At 33.4% G+C, this 20274-nt stretch overlaps 1 protein-coding gene and 1 long non-coding RNA gene across 3 annotated transcripts; both read right to left on the reverse strand.

Moving 5' to 3' along the window:
* Positions 1-15866: 15866 nt before the first annotated feature.
* LOC141914126 (uncharacterized) lies at positions 15867-17692 on the reverse strand. Of its 2 annotated transcripts, none has more exons than XR_012620723.1 (3): positions 17538-17692; positions 16667-16755; positions 15867-16105 (listed from the first exon to the last, which is right to left on the reverse strand). It is a non-coding gene; the product is annotated as an uncharacterized LOC141914126 (long non-coding RNA). The 2 variants fall into 2 exon arrangements; XR_012620724.1 differs by having other exon boundaries at positions 15867-16124.
* An 872-nt stretch (positions 17693-18564) lies between these two features.
* Positions 18565-18963, reverse strand: LOC141913842 (uncharacterized). The gene has a single exon (XM_074805007.1). It carries the CDS (start codon positions 18961-18963, stop codon positions 18565-18567), a length of 399 nt encoding a protein of 132 aa, XP_074661108.1.
* Between the last annotated feature and the right edge of the window lie 1311 nt (positions 18964-20274).

Consider the following 20274-nt stretch of genomic DNA (forward strand, 5'->3'; position numbering starts at 1 on the left):
TCATAGAATATTCTAGAATATTAAACACGATAAAGATATTGGAGGAAAACCCTCACACTATCAAGGAAATAGTGTAATAAAAATATTGAACTTACCCCACGACCGCGCGACCACAACCCATCCTCCCCCGGCAGGGATTCGAACCTGATGGCATCGAGATTGCCACGGCACGAAACCCAGCCATAATCGACCGTGTGCGCAGACACATGCGCAGTTCAGATGATGGGATTTTTAGCCAATCAGAAATCCCGTTTTATTTTAGCCCGGGTTTTCCCATTTATAGTTCTTCCTTGAAATTTGCCTCAATGATTATACAACGAGCAATCTGATTGGTGCCGCCAGTTTTCGTTCGGAAAGCTGCGCATGTACCTGCGCACCCGGTCTACTGATGCAGCGGTTCGTGCCGTGGCTGAGTGTAGCGATGCCATCAGGTTCGAGTCCCTGCAGAGGGAAGATGCCACAACCACGCTCGTCATTGTATGAGTGTACACACGCAGGCTTATGGCGAAATGAGTGTTACAAATTGAACCAGAGAAATATAGAATACCCATATATAATACCCGTTATTGTAACGTTCATAGAATATGAAAGATGTCGGCAGAGTGAAGGACACGAAGTACCTACCCTACCGGGGTTATATGAAACGCATTCGGTCGTGACAAGCATCCACAAGTTAAGGCTAGGCGCAAGATTAAACTATGGCTCCAAGGTCTTTTAGTTCTGGAGTGTTATACACATTAACGGTAATTGTATTTTACTGAAGTGTTACCGGAATATGCGGATTTAAGTTGTAAGAATCTAACTATGAATCAATGATTAATGCTTGATTACATAACTTCATTTCTACAGCGGATTTTCAAACAGAAATATTTCTCGTCCATCTACAAAAAAAGCTTTGATAAACTTCTGTTTGTATTTGTGTGTTGCATACAAAAATGATCAACGAAAAGGAAAAGATTCAACATAGGTAGAAAGAAAATTAAGATTTTCCAAACTGTTTTATTATATATTTGTAGCTGTATAACAATCGAATTTAATTAACTGAATATCACACTGTTACCAGGCCACAGAAAATACGGTTTCAAGTTGTATGACTTCGTGGGGTGGGGGATAAGGGGGAAGGGGATTATATTTAATGATTAAAAGGCTGCGGTTCATAGTAACCATTTTACACTAATAGGTCCATTGAAACGATTTTCAAGGGCAGTGATTTCTTTATCAATATCCAATTCTCAAACAAAATGTCCTACTGTAAATCGATGTGAATAAAATTTTAAATCAGTGGTTATTTGATTGAATTTCTACAGCAGATTTTCGTACAGAAATATTCACGAATTTCTCGTCCAAGTAAAAGATATATGTAGAAATTTACCACATAGTTACACATTACGAATTGTGTGAAAATGTCATACAGAAATTCTTTCCGTTCCGTAAGGATTGGTAAAAATGCAGCAATAGTGGTTGGAAGTGTGAATATTGCAAATGCGAGTGAAACTGTTACAAGCATCATTGTTGTACGTTTCGATTTTGTAGTTTTCTTATCAGACGAAAGCATTTTTGTACCTCTGAATAACTGAATAATTATGATAGAATTTGATATTAGAATCAAACATAGATAAAGATTAGATAAAGGCAAAACAAAAGCGTAGACACCAAGCGGAGTAAGAAATTTTATTTGGACAATCAATTCATAGTAACATCCGAAAAACTGGTCGGAAAAATGTATCGACAAAACAGCGGGAATTTGATCCAGTCCAGTCACTGAAGTTATTATCAATATAGCAAATCTAGCGAATCTAGGTGTACATATCAAACGCGAACAGAACGGAAAGAGAACAACTGCCGCACGTTCTAGAGCTATAGCTACCTATAACCAGGAACTGCTAGAATTGGCACCTGCCATCAATATTTCATATATCTTACAACTGATCAGTGAATTCATGATGAATATAAGACTAGTGTTTAGATTCAAGAGAACAAACTGTAAAAAAGGCATCAGTGTAAAATGTATACAGAACAGGAAATCACAGACTGATAAAATGACAAGATAGTTAGTGTAAGATAAACTGCGGAATCTGCGACTTGTCATTATGAGAAAAGTAGCTGAATTTCCAAAGACTCCAAACAGAAACACGATAGGCAGAATGACCAAGGACACAGTACGGTACGTTCCAGACCTGTTCTGCACCGACATTAGAACGACGTAACTGCTATACGTTCGACCAATTCGAATCTAAGTTGAATTCATGATTCACGAGAATTAACTCAGTTCGGTATGCTCCGACCTGTTCACTACACGCATTATAGCAATGTAACTGTTTAACTGCATCTGAGTTGAATTCATGATTCGATTAAGTGTCAGAGGTGTGTGCACTGATTGTATCAATAGACCGACGATAAGTGCAAGCCATGACGTATATTCATTTACGCACACAATTTATTGTTCGCAACAAATGAAAAACAAATTCTCAGAAATCTGACTGAAATTATTAACCCGTTAGCACTCAAACCACCCGAATTTGCCCGGCACTTTTTTCGTATGTTGCACGAAAACGGTTATAGTGGGACTCGAGCCCAAAAGCTTATGATAAACTAGACATCTAAGTTCTTGAAATACCGAACAACTGAAGATAATTTATTACATGGTTCTGGAAAAAATTACAAAATACAAAAGATAGAACCTCAAAGCACCCGAATTTGCCCGGCACTTTTTTCGTATGCTTCATGAAAACGGTTATAGTGCGACTCGAGCCCAATAGCTTATGATCAACTAGACACCTAAGTTCTTGAAATACCGATCGGAAATCAACATCCTCCTATTTCAATTTCTCGAGTATTTCAAATTTGAACATGACACATCTGAGCGCTCACTTCGAAATAGAACTCTGCTCTTTCAACACTGCGGACCTTGTTGTAGAAAGAAGTGACATTCTTTTAAGTCTGATTTCCCACTCAACTTTTGGCAAGAAGCAGCAGAAATTGGAAAAAAGCGTTTTCATACTAGAGTACGAGAGTACGACAAATCACTCATCACCACTAGTAAATTTTTTCCCTTATAAATGGGAGACTGTGAGTACAGGACAGAAAAATTGATGCTAATAAAAATCAATATTATTGTCCATATTGTAAAAAGTACATCGAACACATTATTATTCAAAAATGGAATTATTAAATTCGTGGAATCAGTTCTAAAGTTGAAAAAAGAAATACGGTTATGATTGGGCCGGGATAAAGACAAAGCAATCAGTAACCTGGCAGACTAGGTTGAGGCAAATGTATGATTCATCAGTGGAACACTGACCGAGGCTACAATATTGTAACCTAGGTCGGTTGACTTGCGCGGTTTATCTGCATACACTGACCGAGGCTACAATATTGTAACCTAGGTCGGTTTACTGCATTATATTTGCAGTATTCACTCATCCAAGATTAAGATCAGTCAGTTAACTTGATCAGTTTTGGAAGTTATTGCTGGTCCGATATCAGTCGGTTGATTTGTAGTTTTGACTAACGAGGAATCCAAAAGTGTTTCAGTCAAACGTCTCCTATCATTGAGGAATGACTTGAAAAGTTAGGAATGTACATCGTACACATTCCAAATTAAGGGTTTAAAAGAAGTTTAAGTGAGAGCCTTATACTTATATTGCGCAATTGCCATGATTGATACGAAAACGTTTCTAGAATCGGATGACAATTTATATAGAATTGGAGTCAGATGTGCATTGTTTTGGGGATGTTCGAACTTCGCTGAATCACTGAATCGTTGATTATTATATTAATTTCGCTGATTTGAATTTACGCGGAATCCATGCACATTTTACATATTCTAAAGAAAATGTTTCATTAGACCGATTCATTGATAAATTTCGTTACATATATTCTATTAAAATTCAGTTGGATTACGGTAACGAATGTATTTTGCGGAGAGCGGTAACGGCTTTCGGCTTACGTCATCGGTACTTCGATGTAGTCTCACGGCTTTAATAGTGATTCGCCCTGGGGATCCGAGTTTCAGATATGACGGAAAAATATAAAAAAAATCGTGACGATTGTAAGTTGAGGCAACGATTGAAATGAAATCATTTGACTGCTGGATGTAATCACAAATAACAAATAAATGACGCCGAAATAGTCTACCTTTCAATTCAGTTGGTTTTCCACAGTAGCTGTTTGAAAGAGTCTACTGCTGAAAAGTGACTGTTGTAAAACATCTGATGTGGTAGTGTGCTAGCATTTTGATAGTGCACACTGGCAGTAGATGTGACTGTAACCAACCGATTGTAAACAGCGACTTAGTGATAGTAACTCCTACCACAATAGCTACTCTCAAAACACATCGTTTCTAAAAGTCAACTAGTGAAAAATTTACCATTTTGAGATGGCACAGTAATTTCTTGTTCAAAATAGGCACATCTGTTAAAGATTTGCAGTGATACGTGACAGGGTCAAAGGTACTGTTAAACCCCATATGCTTTGTATACAGAACTCTGTATGCTTTGAATACAGTTCTGTCAATAGAAATCCTAGATTCTGAGTTGCTAAGAACCCCCTAAATTATATCACGCTCAACAAAATGGGAATAACCAATAGGAAAACTATTGATTTATATACTATGATTATGGATTCAATCCGTTAAAACAAGTATTGTGCCAGATCTAATTTAGAATTTTATGATTTTTGTTTTATATTTGCGATAATAAAACATGCTGGTGCATTCATACTGTCATAAATCTTTGATTCTGTAGAAATAAATTTGTCTTTTTTGAATTTGGCTTCATTTGTCTTCAAGGATATATGAGAGACGAAAATACAAATAAAATCATATGTTCATGAAATGGATTATGTCTTTAGATCTCTTTACTTGGATGAAAGACTACAAAAAAATTTCCCCAAAAATGTATCTAAAATACTTACAATTTACCTACAATTATTGTTTATTTCGATACAATCAATTTTTAAGTAATCCATGTGATGTTCACTTTGTCACGCTGTTCTCTGCTTGTTCGTTTATGAATATTGAACCCTTTAATGCTTGTTAGAATTGATACCTTAACCGAAATGTCATTTCATAGTTATACAGTTTGGTTGAAATGATATCACAACTTCTAATAAGATCAAAATAATAGTGCATTATATTATAATCTAATACGCATTACTCACTGAGGGTATGCTAGTGAGAATAAGCCTAACAATTATCATTATTGATTGAATAAATACTGAAATAAATTCAGTTGAGATGTTCACGTAGTTTTGAAATCATTTATTCCAATTTGATAAAAAAACCTCTTCTGGTCTAAGTAAAAGAATGCAAGGCTGAAATTTCAGTTTCACATGCTTTCCTACTTTGTTGAGTAAATTGTTTGTATAGGTTATCAAAAGCCCAGCAGCAGCTATCAGTCAACAGGTGAATTACACTGGCTAACTAGACAGTGATTGATGAACGAATAAACAAACTGCACTGACCGCCAACAATAATGACCTCTTAATAGTAATAAACTTAGCACCTCAAAACTCTATTTGAAGATGCCAATGGAATAAAATGCCAATGAATCGCTGAATTTCAAGGTACTTTATCAGTTGTTTTCCAATATAACTCATTTTCTCAAATTATCGTAGAATAAAAACTACTTTTATATCAGTGGCACCATATTCTACGACAAAAAGGCATTCATGGTAAGAATAACGTTACCAATTCGTTAGATTGGAAGTGAATGCAGGCTAGGACCAACAAAGGTGCCGATTTAAGATGCCGATATACAGAGAATCTCTCCCGTAGCGACTGACACGGTTGCATATACCTTCCGTGGCGACAAGTAATAATTTTCTATGTAAACGACTACATGACCCGAAGTAGTCGAATAGAACACTAATCCGATAAATGAAGAAATTCTGCAATAAAATTTTATACGATGACATTTAATTATCAAAATTAAACCGCAACTACGTTCGGATTTTCAGTAACTGCCATCTGACTTAAAGCTCAAATCACTGGAATCACAGCCAAAACGTTGCGGTTTCATCTCAACACATGTTATCATATTAAGAGTTCTATTACGGTATTTCTTCATTCATGACCTCAAGGTGAAGATCACCAAAGGCCGTTACCGTAACCCAAATGAAATCTTGAATACTATACGAAATTTCTTATTTCTATTAAATTCGGCCTCAGTTCGGAAGATTTCTTTAGAATGCATTGATAGATCCACATAAATCTATTATAGATACAGCATATTTTATTTTTTTCAAATCAACATTTCAGCGAAATTAATATAAAATCATGGGAGGTTCGAACACTCCAAAATGCACATCTAAATTTATGATGCAAAGACATCCAGACCCCCGTTGAAAATAAACCACCATTTCAATAATGAGAGGTTAGCCTGCATTTATGATTACGCTTCTAATAGAAATAAAATCAAAATATGAATGCAGACATGCTTGAAAATAGCTGCATTTGTTAAAATCGAATTCTGCATTAAACTAATATCGCCATAAAAAGAAGGAAATTTCGATTCATCGTAAAACTCCATAACCAATGACAAGTTGTAAACTTATTTACTCCAATCTCGATTTTTATTGGTTAGACTATCTTCAGAGCTTAACTGAGACACTCAAAATACAACTATATCCCAAACTATAGCGTGGGTATAGAATTTTCCACTAGTTTCTCAATGTGTTCATGTTGTCACGTATCACCGACATGGGGTCAGGCCCTCATCCATTTTTCTGACGCTTGAACATCATTTTTTTCATCGCCTGCTGTTAAAGGATACCAGTGTAAAACCGTTATTGTCGTATTTCTGCATAGCGTTACATTCTGAAATTCTTCAACAGTTCGTGGGCTTAGATAGATTTTAACCTTCATTTTATACATCAGATAATCGTTATTATCCTTTTTACATAAAACATGCCTGAAATTGTGAGCATATACCATTCCTAATTTCAACTAAGAAAGTGCTCAGAAAGCGCCTAAACGCATCTCATTCTTCAAAGACCACACCCCTTTTGTGCCTTATGCACCTGTGGCCCTTTCTCCAAAAGCTAGATTCTGGAACATTTTACTGAATTACTCAATGGCATTTATTTCAAGTCTGCCCCCCCCGCGATCATGCCACTCTCCAAAAGCGTCTTCTTTTCAGTTTGGATTCGCTTGCCAGATTCCCTGTTATAAATAGCGACATATGCTTCAGATTTGCAGTGATACGTGGCAATATAAACAGCGTATAAACAGTAGTGCAAAACTGTATGCAAACGCTATAGTTTTCAGGGCAGTTAAAATATTCTGAATATGCTCTTTGAGGATGTGAAATATATGAGCGATAAAACTCTAACCGATAACCATCGAGCTAAATCTGTTTGTATAATGTGATAAGTTTTGAAGTTTTAAGATTAATCGAAATTGCCTTTATTTCATGGCAATAATTTAATGAAAATTCAATTGGAAGATTAAATGCAGCTTTTTCAAGTATAGGTCAACATGATTTTTGTCATTAAAATGGTTTATTTTCGGAAAAATACCCCAGTAAATATCCCCCCGGTAAAAATCTCCTCTAGGTAAATGTCCCCCTTTGCTAACAGCAACATTTAATAAAATACTTCAATATTCTGATTTTGAAAAGCTTAAATCGTTTCAAAAATTTCAAATTTTCCGTGTTGTCTTTCCAAATATTCATCTTGAATAATCTGTGACTTTTACTAAGCTGCGTACCTACATATAAGATGACATAATTCGTGACTTTTAGCAAGCAACATGCGTAAAAAATGATGATATTATCAGATGTAAGATAAAACCCACTATTTAAAAATCAAAAGAAATCTAAAATCGAGAATTATTTATTGAAATAATCTAAAATGTAAGAACATGGCGTTTCGATCTCACACTAGAGATCATCGTCAGGTGTGAGACTAAAAACAAGGGTATATAAAAAGAGGAGAACAGGTTAATTGAGTAAATTGGTGAGTGAGTAACTAATGGCAAGGCATGAAGTAATATACTTAGAAAGAAGGGAATTGTGAGGAGAAAAGCCATTATTTAAAATTGGTACTAATATCTGAGTGACGAGTAATTAGGGCAGACTCAACTGTGTGGCGTTTAGTGTAATTGCTGGAAGTATAAATAGTTTCGGCTTTATCAAAATTAAAACGATGACCAGTGTTCCAAACATGATTGGCTACACCACTAGCCGGTTTTTGATTTATTATATCCTTTTTGTGTTCCGAAATTCGAGTTTTTAAATCACGACCAGTTTCTCCAAAGTACATTTTATCACAGCCAAAACGAGGAATTTTGTAAACTCCGCAGTCCAAAGGTTTAGATTGATTATTTTTTACCAAAGTCTTGCTAATTTTGTTTTCATACGTGAAAATGATTTGTCTATCCAATAAAGGGAGAGAGTGACGAAACTTTTCCAAAACAGGTACATACGGAACTAAAATGAATTCTGAAATGTGTTTGTCTATTTTCTGGAGGTTTAGAATTAAAGAGAGTACGTTTAGCCTTAGAAATAGCGATTTTCAAAATGTGATCAGGATAGGCCAATTTTCTAAGAGAGTTGGATATGTGGTCAAATTCAGCCGAAAGGAAGGTTCATCGCAAATCCGCAGTGCACGGAGAAAGAGGCCTTGAAAAAAACAAATGAGAGTATTTATTGTGAATTAGAACATCTAAAAACGGGATTTGGTAATTTTGTTCCCATTCAAATGTGAATTTCAAAGATGGATATTGAGAGTTGATGAAGTCAATAAAAGAGTTAAGATCAAAATCATCAGAAACTAAAGCACAGAATGTCATCAACACATCCAATCCAAAAGTTAGGTTTAGAGCCAGCTTAATTTCGGAAGAATTTCGCATTCAAAATGTTCAAGGAAAAGATTAGCCAAAATGGGGGATAATGGGTTGCCCATAGCGAAACCGAAAATTTGTTCATAGATTTTGTCTTGGGTTTGGAATTATATATTGGTTGTACAGAGCTCCAAAAGTTCAAGTAAGCAATCTACAGGAACCGGGAGATCAAGATTGGAGTCCGGGAGTTTTCTTCTTAATAAATTGAGAGTTGGTTCCAATGGTATATTTGTGAACAAGGATATAGCGTAGAAACATATAAATTTTTGGCCATTAGGTTTGAGATTTTTGAGTTAGTCTAGAAGATCCATATTGTGCCGAATGTGAGAATCAGAATAAGTACCCAGAGCCGGGGAGTACTTTAGCCAGATATTTGGACGTAGTTTTTATTCTGAAGAAATCTTGTTTAAAAGTATTAGTTAAATATTTATGTACCCTGTGTTAAATCAGATGGAGAGGCCCGTGTACTTCTTCACAAAAATAGCATTTTGACCTTTCAAGGAGATCGGTGTGCAGCAAAGATATACGCGTTACCTCCGCTATGAGATTTTCAGGCAGGTTGGGAAATCGGGTCACCCGGTTCTATAGTCATGAACACTGTACTATAACGTCCAGACATCCATCTAAAAGAGTCCATGCTCGTAGGTACCAGGTTTATAGTATCCAGGCAGCAGGCGAATCATTTGGGTCACCTGCAATGTACTTTAACCATAGAAATTTAGCACTGCTATGCTTTAACCAACCAACAGCTGCTAGAGTTCATCAGAGCATCCAAACTTTAAATCTCCAGAAATCTATCTACTGTTTTATATGCAGTGGATGCCATGTGTCCCTCTAATCGCCTGTATCAATGCAAACATTTAACACCTGTGGCGATTTTAACTGCTAAATCTGTCAGCGATCACTCGATACCGTTACTTTTCATAGTGAGCTGTTGATATCTTAAAAGTGAGATTGAAACAAATCCTTCCCGGATAAAAGGAACACCTTAAACGGTCACCTAAAACATATTCATAGTCTTGGATAATTACATGCCATATAATCATTTTAGTTCAGGAATCGAAATGTTTGAAGCTCGGCTTAAAAATCCTCCGATATTTAACAAGTGTTTTAAAGAACACTGGTATGTTTGATAACAGGGTCGAATGGCTTATTTTGAATTTGAACATTTCATCCAATTCCAAATTGGCTACATATTTCTAGGTTTCATACTTTTTGAGACAGGATGATTCGATATTGTTTTAACAATTAAGAGAAATCCCTCAAGAAAATCAAGACGCGGTGAATATATTTAAAGCAACGTTTCGCCTAAAAAATTGAAAAGCTATATTGTATTTCTAATATAACACATGAGTAATAGGGATAATAGGCTTCCAGGTTAAAGGTCGAAGGGTCGAGCTCGTAAAAAAATGAAAATAACTATAATTTACAGTTGAATTAGTCGCGCACACTCCTAATTCAACTGCAAATTATTGTTATTTTCATTTTTTACTCACTCGCCCCTTCAACCTTTAAACCTGAAAGCCTATTACCCCTATGACTTTTAAAATATTCATATATATATATATATATATATATATATATATATATATAAACATAATTTACATGAATAACATATAAATTGACAGATTTTTCAATATAAAAGTGTAAGCTCTTGTAGAATAGATATATAGATATATTTTAAACATTATTTCAATATTTATATTTGTATGAGTTAGATTTTTAAACATTAAAAGTGTTAGTAAAGTGTGATTGAAATAATACATGATATAAATCATTGAACTTCTAAAATCAATTAAAAAAAAAGATTTAGTATTAAAATGGAAGCAAATAAGTACTACTGTCCAACATGTAATATCAATATAGATAAATCCCAAAAAGCAAGACACAATTAAACTAAAACACATTTAGAGAATAAATTGAAACTAGAATATAAAGATGATATATTAGAAACTAAATTAGATGAAATAAAGAATGAAAAAGAAACATACAAATGTGATACATGTAATCAAACATTCAGTGATAAAGATATTATAATGAACATTTAAAATCTAAAAGTCATATTAGAAAAAAGAATAATGATGTTTTAGGTTAAGATTATTTTGATGAAGATAATGATAAGAAACAGAAGACAATTAAAAACATAAAAGATATATTAAACAATAAAAGACCATACATGGAAGATGTAAGAAAATATATTAATTCATTAGATAATAAAAAAGATATAGAGATTACCGAAGCATTTAAAAGTGATATTGGCCCAGCAGCTATTGAGTTTAAATTTCATAAAGGAAAAACAGAAGAAAATAAAAAAACATTTAGAAAATATGAAAGAAATAATAAAAATAATTACAGATGTTGAATATCCTAAAATAAGTATATCTTCTAAAGTAAAGTTTATAAAATCTGAAGATAAACCAATATATAATATAAATTCTCATTCACAACATATTATATCTAAACAACATATAGATGATAAATTAGATAAATGTTATAATGAAGTAAAAACTAAAATAGAAGAGAAATATTTTGAAGGATCTGGTTTAATATTTGATGAAATAATATTTATGACTTTACATGTTTATAACACAAAATATAATAAGTTAACTAAATCAAAACCAATTGATGAAAATAATGTATCATATTATAAAGAACCAGATATTGAAGCATCGAGTTATATTAAACTACCATTTAAAACTAATGCTGTAATAAATGTACAAAATGAAGATGATAAATGTTTTCTATGGGTAATAATAAGTTGTTTACATCCTGCAACTTATAATATTTGTAGATTAACTCATTATAAACCATTTGAAAATAATTATAAGATAGATAAGTATCCTGTTATAAATAAAAACATCCCAAAGATAGAAAGAGATAATAATTTAAGAATAAATGTATTTGATTTAATCAAATTACCAAATATAAAAGGTAACAACATAAAACATTATACATTAGAACCTTTATACCTATCAAAAGATTATGATTCAAACGATGTTATAGATATACTATATTATGAGAATCATTATATGTGGATTAAACAAATAGATTTATTCTTTAGAACAGAAAGTGATCACCATAATAAAATATATCTATGTAGAAAATGTTTACATAAATTCAGTAATGAAAGTACATTATTAAATCATAAACAATTATGTGAAAATCATGATTATTGCAAATTTGTTTTACCAAATGAAAAGGATAAAATATTAGAATTCAAAAAATATGATTACAAAAATAAAGTACCATTTGTAATATATGGAGATTTTGAATCATTAAATAAGGAACTAACTGATCAAGATAGAAAAGAAATATATTATAACAGAAAGAAATTAAATTCTAATGAAAATTATTTTTCATATGAACCACCAATAACAAATACAATTAAAAAGATTCATCAATCAGCTTTTGGATTATATATTAAATCTGATTATCCAGAACTAATTGAAAGTGAATATTATGATTATAGAAATGAAAATGTTATCAATCATTTTTGTGACTTATTAATTGAATATGAAATAAGATTTAGTAAATTATTGAATACAAATATAGAAATTATAATGACAGAAGAAGATAAAGAAGAATTTGCGTTTGCAGATAAATGTTATTATTGTGAAAAGATATTTAATTATAAAGATAAAAAAGTAAGAGACCATGATCATTTGAACGGAAGGTTTAGAGGCGCTGCACATGAGAATTGTAACTTACAAGCTAAGAAAATTAATTTTGTACCAGTTATATTTCATAATCTATCAGGATATGATGCACATTTATTCATCAAACCGTTATGCCATAAAATAGAAGAAATTAATAATGAAATAGAAAGATTAGATTCAAATAGATCAAAAGATAAAATACCAACTTATAAATTTAGAATGTTAGCTAAAACATCTGAGAATTACATATCATTCCAATTTGGGTGTCTAAGATTTATAGATTCATATAGATTTTTAAATAGTTCATTAGATAACTTATCAAAATCATTAGTTGATGATGAATTAAAGATATTAAAGCAACACTACCCAAATAATGATGATTTTCAATTAATGAGATATAAAGGCGCAATTCCATATCCATTTTATAAATCACATAATGATTTTAACATAACTGAATTATTAAAAGAACAATTCTATGATGAATTAAAAAATGAATATGTTAAAGATGAAGTATATAATAGAACATTGAATATTTGGAATCATTTCAAAATAGAAAATCATGGACAATTAGTAGATTTATATTTGAAATCAGATGTATTATTATTAACCGATATATTAGAAAGGTTTAGAGATGTAAACCTAAAATATTTTAACATTGATCCATGTCATTGTTATTCATCACCAGGTTTACCATGGGATTGTGGATTAAAATTTACAGATATAAAAATGGATTTGTTAACCAATATAGATCAATTATTATTATTTGAAGAATCTATAAGAGGAGGAGTTTCAGGTGTATTAGGTGATAGATATTTCAATGTAAATGATGACGCTGGATATAAGTTATTATATATAGATGCAAATAATTTGTATGGTTGGGCAATGATGGAACCACAACCTTATGGAGTATTTGAATTAACTGAAGTTTTACAGAATGAAAATAATGATAAATTTGATTGGAAGAAAATAATTCTAGATATTGCAGATGATTCAGATACTGGTTACTTCTTTGTTGTAGATTTAGAATATCCTGAACACATTAAATTTAAATCTAGAAATCTAGCTTACTGTCCCGAACATAAAACTGTCACACATGAAGAATTATCAAATTACCAAAAAAGAATTAAACCCGAAAATCATATTCATACAGAAAAGTTAATGGTAACTCAAGAAGATAAATATAATTATGTAGTACATTATAGAATGTTAAAGTTTTATCTAAAACAAGGAATGATCCTAAAAAAAGTACATAGTTATATTTCATTTAGTCAATCTAAGTGGTTAGAAAAATATATAGATTTTAACACCAAACAGAGAACTGAAGCTAAATCTGATTTTGAGAAAGATTTCTTCAAACTAATGAACAATGCATTCTATGGTAAGACTTGTGAAAATATCAGAAATAGAAATGATATTGAGTTAGTTAGTAATGGTAAAAGAATTAGACATTTACAATCATATCCTAAGTTCATTGGTAACAGAATATTTGATGACAATTTAGCTGCAGTTAAAATGAGAAGAACATCTATGAAATTTAATAAACCAATTTATGTTGGTGCTTCAGTTTTAGAATTATCAAAATTACTAATGTATGAATTCTATTATAATGTATTACAACCACTTTTTGGAGAAAAACATATAGAAATCTTATATTTTGATACTGACAGTTACATATTAAAGATAAAAACTGATAACATAACTAATGATTTAAAAACATTAAAACATCATTTTGATTTCAGTAATTATCCTAAAGATCATGAATTGTTTAGCAATGATAATAAAAAAGTTCCCGGTAAATTCAAAGATGAATTAGGTGGCGAAGAAATGATTGAATTCATTGGTATTAGATCTAAAATGTATTTTTTTGATACTGATTTTTTTTAAGCGGCATTGTCGGTATTTCAGTATTGTTGAAGGCACATGATTCAGTTGATAATTCGGATTCTGTTGTACTCGACGATGATCCGTTGATCTCGGGTAGCTTTACGCATGGAATGATTGGCTTCTCTAGGGCAAACGATTCTAACTCCGGTACACACGGTGACTCAACGGCAGCTTCGAGCAGTGGTTTGGTCGCTCGAGCGTCGTCTTCTTCTATTTTTGACACAGCAGACGTTTTTCGTTTAACGGCAATTATCCGCGCGGAAGCGAATTTTTTTTTCACACCAGGTCCGCCATTTTGTTTCTCCATATGACATGCTATCACGTGATCTCAACATGTAAACACGCTAACTACCGGTATACATAAAACACGTGTTCCTTATAAATCTGGAATAAGTTGAATAACGAAACCCACTCAGTAACAAAACGAAAATTGGAGTCTAGAATATAATCCTTGATTATAATGTTAATAAAATTGGGGAATTATATGCTCAATTTTATTAATTATAATTTATACTGAAGTAGACACCGCGTGTAGAAGACGCTGTCCTCAATTATGCCAGATCCCAAAGAGTCTCAAGTCTAGACTTTTGTGTCCTTGTAAATAAAAAATTATACGGGGGAATATCCTCTTAGCCTCTGCAGGGAATCAAGTCTACGTCCTTGAGCTCCTTCTGAAGGGCCGAAAATAAATACAGGCCTCTTCATAGGCGTCGCCGGGATTTTTTTATGGGGGTCCGAATATCGGCAATTTGGTAAATCTAGTAAGGCAGCGAAGCTGCCTTTGACGAGGACCGAAGAAAATTTTGAAAATTAGGAGCGATTTAAAGCGTTTTCCCGCCACCTTGTGGAGTTTTTATATAGTAAAAAACGAAGAAACCTAGCCGAAAAAGGGGGTTCGTTCGCTCCCCCGAACCCCCCTGGCGACACCTATGCTCTCTGCTGCCACCAGACTTCAGCACCACTCATAAGTCAGATATTTATCACAAATCAAACATTTATTTGCTAAACAAACAAGCCCAATCCTGGGCTTCCACACTATTTGTCAAAGAAAATATCTATGAAAATGTAATACAAAATTAATTAGTTATTTACAAATACTGGTAGGGATCAGCAGTATGACAGCCTCAGATTGTCACGAAGAGAGACAAATTATTATATTGAAATCTTTACATAATATACTAATACATAAGATGCTATTTTATATATTTTGATAATACAGCAGTTATGAAGAGTGAGACTTAAATGATTATTGCAGTATCTTTATACGGGGTGCAGCAGTTTAGGAACTAATGCTAACAGATTTGTCATAATTTGTCTGAATTTGGCTCACCAAGAGAGGAATTGTATGGGGAATTGTTTACAATGCTATGATACTTGCTCAGGTGTCCATCCATTTCTTTGGTATACCATATCTTTTTCTTGAGGGTTTTAAACCAGGTATCCTCCCTCTCAACCTCAATTTGTATCTGACGCCAACTTTGAATAATATGACAGAAAGAAAGAGCTCCACGATCATATGAACAATGCGAAAATTTAACAATATGATTGGGCTTGGAGTCCAATATCTTGATAAGAGTGGTGCATACATTTTCTGGCAGAATGGACGGATACTTTAAAAGATCACCAACTTCAGCAGAATGTTTCTCCACGACAGTGAACTGTCCAAAACTGGTCGGCGGAATACGCAATTGACTGATTCTCCTGCGGGAAATATTTTCATATGCTGTGTCAATATCAGGCACCTGTAATAAAGATAATAGCCATAAGAAATATTGTACAGATTTACATATAACATCATATACCAATCAACTGACATGACTATCTGAACAGAGTTTTTGTAATTCCCTACTTTTTCCCGGATTCTATCAAATTTTGATCAATTCCCTGACTTTTCCCAACCGGGAATTCAATTTTTAAATTCCCTACTTTTTCCCGTTTTCCCGGTAAGCTGGGAACCATGCATTAATGGCGGCCAGTCAGCAACAAGAAACTCGTCCAAGATATTTTATGCCCAGTGCGAAGACAGGAAACCACAAGAGGCCCTCGACAGGGTGTTTGTATGCTGTATTCCAAGGAATTTGGCATATGTAATCTGGAAAATATCCCTGTATTCCGTATTCCGATGGCAAAACAAGACAGTTTTCTCCTTGTATTCCAAGAATTTCAGCAAAATCGACAATTTTCAGCTTTTTATGCTGTATTCCACTTCAAATTAGTATTCCGTATTCCATGACCCCCTGTAGAGAACCTCACACAAAGGACTTGTGATATAAAATCAACTTACCGTTACTATAGCTGAATCCATACTTGTTATCTAAGCATTGTTCACATTATTTAATAACTACATTTTAGTATCACGATAATATTCTTTGCCTAAAATTAAAACAGAGAAATTTGGTTGGCATCTTATGTGAATTTGACCAAAACTGTCTGATTTATGAGGTGCCGCACGTTTTTAAATAGGACTCGTTGCGTCTTGGGAGGTTGATGGAGCAGGCGTCTGAAGCGCTAGAGTGTAAAGCCTGCGGAGGTGTTCTCTGCAAATTTTGGGAGAAGATCTACACAACTCGGTATTGCGGCTTATCACACTCAACACATACACTGTCATGATTTTAGGCCTATATGTTTACAATAGACATTAATTGGCTTCAAAAGTTTAAGTTGCAAATTCTTAATAGAATCTTAATAGTTCAGATTTCTACCGTCACAGTTTGAGCCTACAAATGAGGGAGCTGTGGTCTGACAGCGGGGGTCTGACACTGACAGGCCAAATTTTGGGCAATTCCGACATTTCTTATATTCCCAAATAATAGTTTCTCTGATGAAGATAAATTCCTATTAATCATTTCGTCCCCACTAATGACACGTAGCCTAGGACAGTTTACAGCTTTTGGGTTTTCCAACTCATAAATAAAAAATTGTCACTTAATGGTAATATATAAAGTAGAATGTACATGTATATATACATATTCTTGTATAACGAATAAGTCTAATGCTTATGTTGTGTTGTGTTTTATTCTATTTTATATCATTTTATTTTTGTTACAATTGCATTGCATCTACAATCATGTATGATAATAAAGAATTGAATTGAATTGAATTAAAGTCAAAGAAGGAAAAACGTGCCTGTAAAAAGAATGAAACCATTAACTTACTTCGGTTTCCTACTGGTCTGAGACGCGAAGCTGGCAAGTAGTCAATCATGGTCAATTGGCTGGCGCTAGGCCTCCTACCACAGCTTATATTTAGTCAAGAGTCGACAGTAGATTTTGTCGTTCACATCATGGATTTCTTCATGCATTGCGACATGCAGTCCGGAAGCGAAACTGAGTTGGGCATGCGCAGTGGCTATCTGACATGGTGTGAAAAAAAAATTCGCCGCGCGGAACCATCCGGACGCGTCACCGTCGTGTTAGAGAGTAACTGTAGCGGGCTTGGAGGCATTTCTTTTCTAATTTCTTCTAAAATTCTATGGAGATCGTCGTTCGTTGGAAATGACGTTGTTTTATAATCTGGACTCTTTGGCGACGGTATTTCCTTGGTATGAGTTACGAGCGGGTTTTCTTCCTTAATTACTGTCGGTGTCTTCTGTCTTTTGCCGGTCGGAACCTTGTTCTCTTTTCCCGGTTTTCTTTTAGTCGGATGAAGGATCGGGGTCTCCGGGCGACTTAATTAAACACTGGATCTCCGGAGGGGCAAATTCAAATTCATCATCGTCGTCTATCGCGACGAGTTTCACTTTTTCGATGATCGATCTGGTATCTTCCTAGTGTCTTCTGTGTGTTTTTCTAGCATGTTGTCGAATCAGGTCTCGACGTCCGTTCTTGTAACTGCAGAGTTTGCATCGATATTCATACCCCTGATGCGGCTTACTTTGACATTTTAAATCATGCGCCTTGAGGTTCCTCATTGACGCGAAATCTTTCTTACAGTGGACACATAAAAATGGCGTTGTCCCGTGCATTCTGAAATGTATAATCATATTCAAAGTTACAGAGCGAGTAGCAATGGTGGTATAACTCTTCTCCCCGACCTGGTGTAAGTGGGTGGATCTGGACTGGGTTTCCAGAAGGTCAATTCAGCGAATTGCGGTTTTGTTTCATTTTCTCGCTCGTATAATTTAAGTCGGTCGAAATGCACTCGTTTAATTTTGTGTATCTTTGTGTATCTCATACCCTACGTTTAATTTTGTGTTTCTCTGTGTATCTCATACCCTACGTCATTTACTTTACGTTTGACTGTCCAGGGACCATCCCACGGATGGTATAACTTTGGTGACATTCCCCGAGGGCAAGCGGGGTTATGAAGCCAAACTAATGCTCCGACAGAAAATGCGACTCCGGTGGCTTTAGTATCGTAGTTACGCTTCATTCTCCGAGTCCGAACAGTAGAATTGTGTCTTGCCAAATCGTGCGCTGCACGAATACGCTCTCTTAGTTCTACGGTGAACATATTTAAGCTACGAGAGCTTTCGTGAGGCGGGCCTTCATACATTAAGTCGATGGGTAGGCGAATCTCATGCCCGAACATCAGATTCGGGGTGAATTTAGTCGAATCATGAACGGCCGATCGATAGGCCATAGCGATGAACGGCAATTGTTCGTCCCAGTCAGAGTGGTTAATTAATAAAATTAATAATTTAAAAATATATGTATTCGAATTAATGCAATAACCAAAGACAAAAGGTGAAAATATTAAGGATTATACATTGGAAGCTTTATATTTAACAGAATATTATGATGATGAAAATGCTATAGATTTGTTATATTACAAAAAAGATGAAAATGAACATTATATGTGGTTAAAACAAATTGATTTATTCTTTAGCACAGAAAGTGATTTTAACAGGCATAAAATTTATCTATGTAGAAAATTTTTATCTAAATTTAGAACTGAGAATGCTTTACTAAAACATAAAGAATTATGTGGTAATAAAGATTTTTGTAAATTTATAATGCCAACAGAAAAAGATTATAAATTGAAATTTACTAATCATAAATTTAAGAATATTGTTCCATTTGTAATTTATGGGGATTTTGAATCGTTCAATAAAGAATTAACTGATCAAGATAGAAAAGAAATATATAACAAAAAGCAATTATTAAAATCAATGGATAAAGGAAATGAATTAAATGAAGACACAACACAAGATCCGCCAATTATAAACACAATTAAAAAAGTTCATCAAAGAGCTGCTGCTTATGGAATTTATATGAAATCAAATTATCCTGAATTATATGAAAGTCAATATATTTCTTTTAGAGGTGAAGATGTAGTTAATGATTTTTGTGACAAAATGATTGAATTTGAAAGTGATTTTGCAAAATTATTAAACAAAAATAAAAGAATAGTTATGACAAAAGAAGATGAAATTGATTTTAATTATGCAACTCATTGTTGTTGTTGTGAAAAAAACGTTTTCATTCATTTGATAAAAAAGTAAGAGATCATGATCATTTAAATTCAAAATATCGTGGAGCTGCTCATGAAGATTGTAATTTACAAGCTAAGAAAGTTAATTTCGTACCAATATTATTTCATAATTTATCAGGCTATGATACCCATCTATTTATAAAACAATTATCGAGAAAATTGGGCGCAATTAATCAAGAAATAGAAGAATATAATGCTATGAATGGTGTAAATGTAAGAACTATTAGCTAAAACATCCGAAAATTATATTTCATTTCAATTTGGTTGCATTAGTTTTTTAGATTCTTATAGATTTCTTGCAAGTTCATAAGATAATTTATCAAAAAGTTTAGTTGATAATGATTTTATAATAACTCGATATTATTATCCAAATGAACAAGATTTTAAATTATTGAGATATAAAGGTGCAATTCCTTATTCATTTTATAAAACACACAATGATTTTAATGTAACAGAATT

Source organism: Tubulanus polymorphus, chromosome 12 (assembly GCF_964204645.1).
Source record: "Tubulanus polymorphus chromosome 12, tnTubPoly1.2, whole genome shotgun sequence".
In the NCBI taxonomy this organism is placed as follows: Eukaryota; Metazoa; Nemertea; class Palaeonemertea; order Tubulaniformes; family Tubulanidae; genus Tubulanus; species Tubulanus polymorphus.

What these genes read in the sequence shown, in the direction of transcription:
- LOC141913842 (XM_074805007.1), bottom strand. Translation starts at nt 18,963, where the DNA reads ATGGCCTATCGATCGGCCGTTCATGATTCGACTAAATTCACCCCGAAT.